The sequence below is a fragment of the Protopterus annectens genome, chromosome 1.part2 (assembly GCF_019279795.1).
Source record: "Protopterus annectens isolate FY-2018-M chromosome 1.part2, PAN1.0, whole genome shotgun sequence".
Taxonomy (NCBI): Eukaryota; Metazoa; Chordata; order Ceratodontiformes; family Protopteridae; genus Protopterus; species Protopterus annectens.
Genome location: NC_056727.1, coordinates 927,270,166 through 927,283,055, shown reverse-complemented (window position 1 = coordinate 927,283,055; position 12,890 = coordinate 927,270,166). Strand labels below are relative to the sequence as shown.

General features: G+C 36.3%; 1 protein-coding gene across 1 annotated transcript in view; it reads right to left on the bottom strand.

The window, feature by feature from the left end:
• Positions 1-297: 297 nt before the first annotated feature.
• Positions 298-12,890, bottom strand: part of LOC122792423 (CSC1-like protein 1) — a 740,103-nt gene continuing 727,510 nt past the window's right edge. The window contains exon 17 of the mRNA XM_044060212.1: positions 298-1,297. Coding sequence (XP_043916147.1) covers positions 1,142-1,297 — 156 coding nt within the window. The 3' untranslated portion in view covers positions 298-1,141. The remainder of the gene's footprint in view (positions 1,298-12,890) is intronic.

The following is a 12,890-nucleotide window of genomic DNA, read 5'->3' as shown; positions in this document are numbered from 1 at the left end:
TGTGCACAACAGCTAGTTCAAGTGTAGTTCCCTCCATAGAGGGCAAGCATGAACAAAACACTTAAAAAAAAAACTGCTACTGACTTAAGTACGTCAATGGTGCATACTGACAACATAACCAGTAAACCAGGAAAAAGGATATCCTCTTGACAGATACAAATATGTTTTTGCATTCCTGATTACTAACTTTCATATTTCTAGATACTTTACTGCTGCACTACATACGGCATAGAATATGCATCAATGCAGTTTTTATAAGTTTTCAGTATTTTCTACGTCATCTGTCACTCTCAAGTCCTTACAAATAAATTCACATTTATTTTTCACTATACCTTATCTACATGTAAAAGACCAGTCTTACATGGCTCTTCCTTTCATTTAAAATAGAGACTGTCACTGAAAATGAATGACAGTACGAATAACTACAACAATTTACTATATCCACTTCTATTACCACTTAAAATGCAATGGTTAAATAAATACTGTTGACTAATTTCACCACCTTGATTATTCTAGAAATTGCTTCCAGAATTCTGCTGTCATATGACATTTAACTGTGTTTAATGTATAATAATGCTGCTGTATAGCCAAGAACATCAGAAACCAGAGGCATTTTCTTGCCATTTCTGTATATCAGACTAGAGATATTGACATACGGTATTAGCCTACTTGGTAGCAGGTTATAATATAAAAAATGACAAGATAAACTACATGATAAAGGCTGGTACATATGCTTGAACATGGCAATTAAAATAGTTAACATTTTCAGCTAGAATGCCGAGTATCTTCATCTCAAATATCAGAAGTGCAAAGAAATGAAATCTGGACAATTAGATTTTAACATACTTAATATGGAGTCTGCAACCAGAAATATATCAATGTTCTTGCTTGATTGAATCTCGATCGCAAAATGGCCTAAAGTTATCTACAATAATTTTTCCTTCAATACTTTTTCATACTACAAAGGGGTCCTGATTATGGCAGCATTTCCACAAAATTCAGGTCATCTTTGCTGCATCGAATGCTGTGGAATTTTAAAAATGTTGTGATTCTTGCTCGACCATCACCAGATTGGCAGCCAGTGCTTAGCAGTGCTAGTGTCTATTATGTCAATACTCCTGTCAGCACATTATACCACTCACTAGCTCTCGCTAGAAGAGGGTTCCACTAAATGGACTTTGTCACCACTATCTTCTATCTGCTGGAACTCATCTTCCATGGTTCCATATGACTGGTGGGGACCATTCACATCTAAAGGAGTGGACTCTGAAGAAATCAGCACTCTTGGTATATATGTCTGCAAAAATAAATAGCAGAGATTAACATCACAAAATTTATTTCTGGGTGCAGATAAAACAATTTTAATAGATTTAAAATGATGCAACAGATATAGCAGCAGATAAAAAGTATTTATTCTACTGAAGAATAAACTACACAACTTACACTTTTACTTATTACAGTACATATCCTTGAGTAACATCTATTTTACAATCAGAGTTTTAACAACTGCATTTTCCTTGTGATGAATGACAAATGACAAGACTGTTAACCTTTACTTACTGGTACCAGATGTATGCGAACGCTGTGCAGACTTCCGAGGTTCTGATTTCAGCAAGACACCATGTCAACACTGCTAATGGATCTTGGTGTCAAACCTCTTGTCTACCCCTATTACACAAATGCTATGGGAGCTTCCATTTCACATACATTCATGTGCTTAATCTATCTTGTTCATGAAACAGTCTCCATTCTAAACCCACTGAAGGGACCATCATTGACTGTAGGTACCATATATCATTGCATGGTAGATTGTTCTGGGACAACCCAGTTGTTACAGTGTAGCTGGTCAGAGATACACACTTGCGCATATAATTCAAGAAGGTTGTAGGAGATGAGCGAGACTTGAAGTTGATCACAACAAAAAGTACAAAGTGAGGTATCAAGGTACATCATTGATTGTATTTATGATACCGGGCCGGGGGGGGTCCATCTAGCCTAAAACTGGAGGAGAAAGAAATCCTTTGGCAGCTTAAGCTTGATGCAAATTCACCACCAGGGCTAAATGAAATGATCTCAATTAAAAGTTTGCTTAAATTAAAAGCATTATATAGGTAGTTATTACTACCCTGTTTTTTATACTATCAATATATGTATACATTTATTTGTATGTTAATCTCTTTATTAATAATACATACTTTTTTAATAAGATGTAGTAAATATTTGATATCTTGGTCCTATATGAGCATTTTCTCTTTAAAAGTTGCTGTTTGATTAAATAATTAATTAATTATGCAATTTATGACATCAGAATATGTTCACTATTTAAGCAATGTGCTAAGATGGCTATTTTATCTGAAGAAGTTTACAATTTGCCAGTAAACGAAAGCGCTAATTCACCAAAGCAGTTGCCAGTGTGGTTTGTCTTCATTTTCTTGAATTTTACAAAGTGAGGTATCTTCTTACTCTTCTAGCTATCCCACGCATCTTTGACTGCACCAGTTCTACCTATCCAGACCACTGCTAGAAGCATTTTCAAGTCACCCCTACCCATTTTGGAAACATCACTTCCTCTACCTCCTTTCTGTCAGCATCATCTCTTCTTACAGGTATGAGCATCTTAACCTTGGCTGTGTTTTTGAGATATTTACATGAATATTTCTACAATTATAACATACACCCATGACAGTAAGTACTTCATGGAGGGAGGGTTTTCCAGCTTGTCCATGTAACTTGCTTTCCAGTACTGATGCCTCTTTCTATACATCCCATCATTTAGAAAGCTTTTCCTGCTGCTCCCTGGCTGTGCTTCTTTTGCCTTTAGATCATATCCCATTTGTCTTCTGCTGTTGTTGCTGCCTTCCTGCAGTTATGTACTTTTTTTCTTATATTACCAAACTGGAACAAAAAGAAATATACGAGTTGCATGAATGCATAATTGTGTATGAAACACTCAGTGATACAGTCAATACCACAGTGGAACAGATTTTTGATGAGCTCTAGGTAATCAGATGGGACTGGAACTTCAGATCAGAAAGGTAAGCTGCAGGTCTCAACTTGAAACTCCACTGAATAAGGCTCTACCACACAAACAGCAGATTTTTTCAACTCATCCACACAGTCTGGAGGGAATTACTGTCAGACTGCTCCAAGAATACACATTCCTGCATTCAAGGATGACATTCAGAAGTGTTTTTGGTCAAAAGTGAACTGCAAGACCCTGATGTTAATGAGTGTAATGAACAGTCATTATGAAATGTATTGCATGCTGAGTACTGACGATCCTTAAGGCTTCAGCACTCATGGTCATGGATTCAGCACATAGTGGGACAGCTCCCACCACAGGTCGCGAAGATCTGCACTACTGTGATGCACTTTAAAAGGTTTTCCATTAAGGAATGAACACTCAGAAAACACTGGACAATGAATAAAGCATTACTTAGTAATAATGGCTTTCTTTGACTATGTGTGCTGTCATATTAAAGGACAGGGATCAACTTATTCACCGCAAGAAGCTGCTTATAAGCAAATACATTAATGCCAATGTATCCAGCAATACTGGGTGCTAGTTGAAAAGGGTCCAAGGGCCAGAAAACCTACCCAGTCAACAAATGACAAATATCAGGTAAATAAACTGTATGTTACAGTCAAAGTTTAAAGTCCATAATCTGGCATAATCGTGTATACTAAAATAGATGACACTTCCCAGATGAACAAGTAATTATGAGCCAAAGACTTGTGAACAACATCTCCAGACAATATATGAAGTAGATAAAACCAGACCTCTGAGAAGACATGAGAATTACAGGGAAACAAATATGAGACGGGTACCCAAGTGTGAAGATAAGTAAGAAATGGCAATGTGCAGCTAACGGCTTTAATAGCAGAATGGCAATCCCTTTTGAAGACCAGTGGATGTAACAGGCTTTTTTTTTTCTGTCCATGAACTCTATATTTTGGGACATATACGTTAAACTTTTGTTTTTGGGATGACAAATTCAAATCTCTGTTATACTGTCCTTATAAAATGGATAACTGAGTTTTGGAACAATGCCTTAAGAGGGTGCAAATGAGAAATGTACGCATATTAGTTTAGCATGATCTGCTTTTATGACTGAAGGAAAGGGGAATCCTTCCATAAACTATACATCAGATTATTTCAGAATGTCCAACAGTGGCGTATTTAACCCCCAGGACAGAATACTAAGAATGTGTTAAACCACATTCTGCAGGACAATTGTGCTGCAGTAGGCAGCCAGTTTTATGGCACTTTCTGTTCTGTAGGCTCACTACATGAAGTTCAGAGGTGGCAACATAGCTTTAAATATGTTATTTAGCTAGGTTAAATAACTGAATTTAAATAAGGAAAAAGAAGAATTGTGTGCTTTTCATTCTTCACTTAAACATCCCCAATGAGAAGGTGTGACATTTACTATCCTGGTTATATACAACCTTAACAGGTAGAACCTCTACAAAAATAACTTTGATGTATCCATGTAAATCCAAAAAAACCGACATTAATTTAGCTTAGACTGTGTATCCAATTCAAAATGATTGGGAATGAGTGAGTTTTTCATATAGCTGTATTTCTGGATCAATACAATACCCCTCAACATCTCAGGGCACGAAATCTGGACAAAGCCAGAAAAAAATTGGGGGCAAAAGGTCCCAAAATAGGGATCGATTTTAAATATTGCTTCTATAAATTTAGAAAGCTGCTAGAATGACAGAATTTACATTGTTATATATTTTCTGAAGGGCATGAAGTCTGAAATTCAAATGTCTGTCATTTTGTTTAGTATTTAGTGACTTCAATCCTGAATGATTTGCCAGAAAACCAAAAATTTTATGAACAAACCAAAAATTAGGCAAAAATCTAGTCATTCTTGGAAAATCTGGAGTTGACAGGTATGATCAGAACTCCAGCTAAGTACATTTTGATATTAGATGTTCATGTTATGCTGAGGCACTTAAGACTATAAACGTTCCATGGAAATAAGTACTTAAAGATCACAATAAAACTGATTTTGGTGGGGAGAAGTTAAGGTGTGTATGGCTGCAGGACTGAAGGGACTAGGCAGTCTTAGGGGGACATGCACAACTATGGTCATCCTAGACAAGATATGCTGGTCAATACAGAAACAGACTACGACAGCAAACAAAGGAAAAAAAGCCCACCTAGGTCAGTCTTTTACCTACCGTAAAACCAAATCAATGTCCTACTTATATGTCAGCTCATTCCTTTTCTCTCACTATGGACTAAATATGGCTTACAGGACCAAGATTAAAATGTTGTCATCAGAAAAGAAATGCGTGACAACTTAAAAAATAAAACTTAGCTAGTTTACACTAAGCCAACATCCAGTACATGTTTTTCTTATGGTAGCAAACCTATGAGTATGGACATTTAAAACCATTTGGAAGATGGTATGAGCTTTAGAACAGTTCCCCAGTAAAGCGTTGAGAGAATTTTAAATTTTGATTATGGAGAATATGGGTGGCATTCATAGTTGTTACGCTTAAGTGGGACAGGTATGTGTACTGGTTGCACACATGTACAAGCAAGGCACAAGTCAAAAGACATAAGCTGCGTTATTGGCACAGCAGTTAAAAATTACTTAGTCTTACACAAATGATTGAAAAATAAGAAAGATGTAGAAAATATGTGACTTGCTTATGAAAATAAAGACTCTTTCACACCTTTTGTGATTCACAATCACTTTTTTCTGTGCAAGTGTGCCGTGCACACACTTGTTATAAAAAGTGAATCTGTGCCTTTTCTATTTACTTTCTAATTGGCAAAGATGCACAGTTTTACTTCAAGTCTTACTAATTCTCACCATGAACTAAAATCTTTGCTGTACCAAAAACCAGTGCTCTCAATGGCATTTGTCAACCTAGGAGAAGGAGATGTAGGCAGAGAATACCCCATTTAAACTTTGATAAACAGGAGTCACAAAAGTGAGTTATGATAAACAGGAGTCACAAGTGAGTTACGTACTTACTGGAATGTTGGATTTCTCTGGTCTAAGTCCAGACACTGGAACAGTAGGACTGGTACCTTTAGCACCCACTGGACATGGCAATGAACTACTCACAAGCTCAAGCTCCTTCCTACCTATAATCTCTCCCCTGTGGTAAATCCTCCAGATTCAGTATGCTCTCATTACAGACTACTACCTCCCAGGAAAAACACCTGAACACGTTATATACTCTCCAAAATATCTTGGCAGATCTCTCAAGAAAGGACAATTTAGAGGGAGATAGTTGGCAGGTTGTTCCAGTGTCCAGACAGAAACCAGAGAAATCTAATGTTCCAGTAAGTACATAACTTATGTATTTCTCAGATCCTGTCTAGACTTTGGAACAGCATGACAGATTCCCCAGTTAGCATGGGTGGCCTAAGCCCAGTAAGCCTTTCAAAATGTCTGTTCCAAAGGAGGAGCTTGCTCTGTAGATAGTGTTGAGGCTGTAATACTTAGCAAAGGTACACAGGGAAGACTAAGTTGCCACTGCTGTAATATCCTGGAATGGAAGATTTCTGAGAAACGCCATCGACATGGCTTAAGTTCTGGTAGAATGTGCTTTTGGTGAGCAGGCAACTCCTTGCTATAGCAGAATGAGATGTTGTCACTTAATCCAGTTTGATAATGGAATCATACAAAAACAACCAACAAAAATACTAGGGGAGGCTGATGTGAATAAATAGTTTTATTATAAAAAAACAAACCATTACATGCTTTCGACTAAACACTAGGTCTTCATTAAAATAACTTCTCACAACATGGTCCTTTTTAAACACATTAACCTAATCACACATAATTAGTACCAAATGACTTATTCATTAACATCTTCTTTTGCTCCTATTTCATTTTCAACACTACTGAATAATTAACAATTCCACTAAGTCCTGTGGTTACATAAGCATTCAAAATGACTTGCTATTCAATTTTTAAAAATTCTAATTCATTGTTTCTATTACTATTAAAATCCTTAAAAATGCAATGACTGTAAAAATAAATTTCTTCTAATTCTGACAAATCATAAATTGTTTTGCTAAAGCATTCCTATCATTTTTATTTGTAATACCATAATGTTCATATATTCTTTTTTAAGCTGTCTGCTGGTCTTTCCAACATAAATGAATCACATCACAGACACTGTGCATAGTAAGCCACAAATTCAGAATTACATGTAGAATAACCCTGAATACTGTACGATTTTTGTTGCATCACAATAAAAACTAGAGCTTTCAGATATATACCTACATGAACAACAACTTAAACATTTAAAAGTACCTATTTTATACTGTTGTTGACTCTACATTCCAACTTCATTTGATTGTTAATCAAAAATATCCTTGAAATTTCTACCTTTTTATTAATGAACAGAGGTTTCTTCCCCATCAGACTAGCAACTTCATCGTTCCCAGTTAAAATTCACCAATTACTGTTCACAATATCCCTAATCAAATGAATAGGGAGAACACAACAGGCATAGCCACTGACTAGTCTCTACAAGTGCCTACATTCTGTTTATGATGATATTTGATTTTCCAGCATTTTTTAAATATCCCTTAAACTAATTTTATCACAAACCCCCCTAACTTCCAGCATGGAATTAAGCTTCATATAACAACAACATGTGTTAGTAGTGACCACAGCACCTCCTTTATCAGCTTTCATAACACAAATGGCGTGGTCGCTACCAAGCCCCACAAAGCTTTCCTTTCAACTTCTTGTAAATTATAAAACTTATTCTTAACTGGTTTAGACTGGGCTCTTCCCTAATATCCTTATCACAATTATCCTCAAAAGCTTTTACTATTTGGTGTAAAGGGGGATTAAACACACTGGGGACACCAAAATCTCCCGTTAGCTTCATTTTTTCCTTTAAAGTAAATGTTTGATTAAGCTTCCTGATATACCCTTTTAAATCTAAAAGTGTTTGGACAAGACTCCACTTTGCTGCCAGAAAAAAAATGAAAAACCTTTTTACAACTATTTTGTCAGACAAACTGAATATTTTGAATGCAAATGGAATTACCCGTTTCATTTGTAATTCCCTTTTTTGGATAATAATGTCCATTCACATTGTCTCTCTTGTCTGGTTGCTTCACTGGGGAAAATGGAACCACCTTTGTTCAAGTCCTCTCTTGATTCGGTGCTTTTGCTTGAAAAATCTCCACCATTTGGCATAACTGGTTGACGCAGGGTTTCCCTTCTTTTCTTTCTCTGTTCTTCCTCTCTTTTTCCACTAAAGATTCCAACTGCTTGGGGGAAGTTCCAAAAGTTATATGTCCGGATAAAAAACTTTCTTCCATTGTGCAATGCAACTTTCCTCTTTCTTTCTGAGATCATTTCTGTTTTCATTTGTCTGGCTGAAGCAATGACGTCACTTCCCCTGTCTCTTAAGGTGGAAGAAGTGCTTCTCTTCAAATATTCTTTATAATCTCTCTCAGCTTTCTTTACTTTTTTCTTTTTAATGTTCCTTCAAAAAACCTGAATTTAGCTTCCTTCTTCTTAATGAAATAATCTATTTCATCCTGGGAGGCTGTCAGTAAAAGCTTGTCATTTAAACGGGAGATCCACCTCTTCCACTTCATAATCTCACTTTCAATGTGTGACCTTAACAACTCAACTAAGGCCAACCCCGCATTTTCACAAATTTGATAGCAGTGACTAAGAAAGAGTCGGAGTATAAACCGCTGCATTACAACAGCATGCATCCTGCATACTGAACGAATAATATTGTTAAAGGACAAATTATGAGAATTAAAAGACTTGCGTCAAATGTGGATATGATTGATAGTTTGGTTGAAAATATGCGGACGCATTTGTTGTATAGAGGGTATCCCCGAAAATGTTTACACCTTGCCGCTGGGGAATCAAATTACATCATAGACTAACAGAATATAGGCACAAATAGAGACTGGTCAGTGGCTATGCCTGTTACGTTCTTCTTAGTTGATTAGGGACATTATGAACAATAACTGGTGAATGTTAACTGGTAGTGATGAAGTTGCTAATCTGGTTGGGAAGAAAACTGTTCATTAATAAGAAAGGTAGATATTTAAGACATTTTTGATGAACAATCAAAGTTGTAATGTACAGTCACAACAATATAAAGTGGGTACTTTTAAATGCTAAAGTTGTTCTTCATGTAGGTTTATATTTGAAAGTTTTACTTTGTATTGTGATCCAACAAAAAAAAATCCAAAAGTATTCAGGGTTATTTTAAATGTAATTCTAAATTTGTGGTTTACTATGCAGTGTCTGTCATGATTCTTTTCATGTTGGAACGACCAACAGACATCTTAAAAAAAGAATATATGAACATTATGCTATTAAAAATAAAAATTATAGGAATCCCTTAGCAAAACATTCTATGATTTGTAAGAATTTAAACAAATTCATTTTTACACTAATTGATTGTATTCCTAAGTATTTTAATGGTAATAGAGATTATGAATTAGAATTTTTGGAAATTAAATGGCAAGTCATCTTGAATGCTTATATAACCACAGGATGTAATGGAAAAGATGCTAATGAACAAGTCATTTCGTACTAATTATATAACTATGTGATTAAGTTAATGTGTTTAAAAAGGACCGTGTTGTGAGTTCACTATTCTGATGAAGACCTAGTGTTTGGTTGAAAGAGCTTAATGGCTTGCTTTTTGTAATAAAATTGTTTATTCATATCAGCCTCCCTTAGTATTTTCTTTGGTTGTTTTTTTGGATTTTTTATATACAACCTTATAGCCTCTGTGTGTGGATTTTTAACTTGATAGCTTGTGAAAAACTAACAAAAAACTATTCATCCTTCCTAAAGACTTCAGTACGATCCAGGTAAAAACATACTTGTCTGTGAACATGCAAAAGGTACTCCCCTATTATTAGAGTACTTTGGAAAAATTACAGGCAAGTGAATAAACTGATTCAAATTAGTCTGTGATGCAGACTTGTGTAGAAAGGATTGTTTGGTTCTGAGAGAGACTGTCATGATGAAAAACAATATAAAGAACAAGGAATGCAGCTCAGAAATCAGTCTTGCCAAAGTTATGACAACCAGAAAAGCTGTCTTCCAAGGAAGGAATTTAATATCCAGAGCTGGCTGCTTCAAAGGGAGGTCTTGTCAAAGCCTTTAATACAAAATTTAGATCCCAAGCTGTTGCTGGTCTAAATGAGGGAGACTTCAAATGGAAAACAACTAAAATAATTACAAATCAGTGTGCAGCCAAAGAATTATTTGAAAAATTGTCATGAAAAGATGAGACAGCTGCCAACTGAACCCCAATTGAAGAGAAGCTGCCCCCTTTGTTGCAGAACTGTCAGAAAGATAAAAATCTCTTCTAATAATGAAGACATCTCTGTCTCTGTCCTAGGCCAAAAAAGAAACCTGTTTCTATTTAGGCTTGTAATTTTTTTGTTGGATTTCTTTTGCGAGGCCTTAAGGTCCACAACCTCTAGAGGCAACAGAGTTCTTGGCAATCATGGAAACTGGAGAAACCAAACCGTTAGACTAAGGGACTGAATGTCAGGGTGAGGTGTCCCAGACAGGTGAGATAATACAGCGAGGCTCTGCGAACAGACAGATAAGAGTATCCTCCTTAGATGAGGCCAGAGCAAAGTGTATACAAGTTTGCAAAGGCCAAAATGGCACTATTAGAATGAACATGGCTTTGCACTCCACTTTTCTGCAGGAGTCTCGGAATAAGTGGAAGGGGGATGCATACAGCAGACTAGGAGGGCCATTCATGGGAGAATGTCTCTCTTGGTGATTGTCCTTCTGGAAGAAATATGCTGAAAATTAAAGGACAAATGGTACTGAATGGCAAAGCAAAATAACTGCAGCAAGGCTGTCCCCATTTCTTGAATATACTGCACACCACTCTAGTATTGAGAGATCGTACATTGGAAAGCAGACTATTTAATTAGTCTGCTATCACATTGGATGTCCCCAGTATGTAAATTGTTTCTACTAGAAAGTGGTGCAAAGTCAAACCCATTCCCACACACTCATTGCTTCTGTGCACAGAAGATAAGATCAGGTTCCCCCTTGCTTGTTGACACGCCATACTACTGCCATGTTGCCAGAGTGTATGGTAACATCCTGAAATGCCTGCAATGCTAGGAGGTCTGCTCTAATCTCAGAAACACTGATCTGCAAGGAATTCTCTTCTGTAGTCCACAAACCTTGAACTGTCTTGTTCCAGAATAGTCCCCCACCCAAGAGAAGAAGTGTCCATTGTTACAGTTACTTTGGGAATCGGCTTAGTAAATGGAGATACAGTTGCCAAATTCTGAAGATCAGTCTGCCATTGTAGTCTTTTCATGACTGCCTTCAACAATCTGATTATGTGACACATTGGTTGGTAAACTTGATCCCACTGGGTCCAAAGCATCCACCGGATATTGAGCCTGGCATGAGATACCATTTGGACTGAAGCAGCCATTAAACCAAACACTTTTATAATACTCCAAAACAGCAAAAAAAGTATTCCACTGTGGAGAGGTCCTTAGAACAACACAATACAAAGCAGCAAAGACCCATATTCTTCACAAGGACCAGCCACAACACCAAGAATGGGAATAAAAACACTTTATAATTCATCTGGTGAACACTTTCATGCCCAACTGAGCACTTCTTCAGACCAATAAAAACTAACAATATTTAAAAACCTTTATATAACCCCACAAAAATAAAATACATCACATGACTAACAGCTGCTGACTCTATTTAAATAGGTTATGAGCTTTAAGAACTGGCTTTAAAGGGACATAGCCACTTAACCCTGGCTATCAACCTGAAATCTAATTATCCATTCTGTTTCATGTTCTGCAATATTCTTAGTATCTCCAATACGATTACCAAAGTTTAAACACTCTACTTCCCTAAACTTATACTTATGTGAAGCGCCTTCATCCTGTGTGTGTCTGGCTAGAGCATTCCTTAAATTAAGCCAAAACATGTTCTCTAATTCTTTCAAGCATACTATTTGTTTTTCCTATACAGAAACAAGTGCATGCTTCACAGAAAGCTATATAAACTACATTTGGAGTAGAACAATCTGCACTGGCCTTAAATTCAAACACATAATTCGTAACAGGGTGTATATGAGTCATAGTCTTATCTATGTATGGTCAAAAATTACAATTACCACATGGCATTGTCCCTTTTTGCCCCTGTTGCCTCACATTGTGCCCATTTCCATAACGTAAGTCTCTTTAGAGATTTTTTGTTTTTAAAAACAGAATGTGGATGCTGTCCTACAATACTCCTAGTTTTTGTATCCGATAACAGAATAGGCCAATTCTTAGCTATATTACAAAAAACGTCAACATTATTAGTATAATGCATCAAAAAATGTGCTCTTGCGGTATATCATTGCATTCATTGGCTTGCCTGTTGCCAATAACAATATATTTTTTAGAGAAATATGGTCGAACTGATCCCCTCCTAGATGCTTTCTAGGATTTGGGAGAAGCCTCTCATTCAACCAAATTTGTATCCAGACTGGAAAGACTCTAAAGGGGTCTAAAATTTCAAGATCTGCCTTATCTAAAAAGATGGGATCCTGGTTATCAAGAGTATTCCATGTTTAATAACTTATCTATGTACAGTTAAGTTCCCTGGATGATATTTCCATCAATGAAAATTAAAACCAACAAAGAGCCAGCAGATAAGTAATGCACACTCCAACGGACCAAGCACTTCAAATAATATGTAAAAGACTCGAAAAACTTTAATAAATAAAATACATAAAAAGATAAAAAAAAAACAGGGTGAGCACTTGCGCAGTCTACTGGCTGCTTTTTCAGAGCTACTAACACAGTGCACCCGAGTTAATTATATACACATCAATCAGCAATTAATCAATTTCATAGTAAA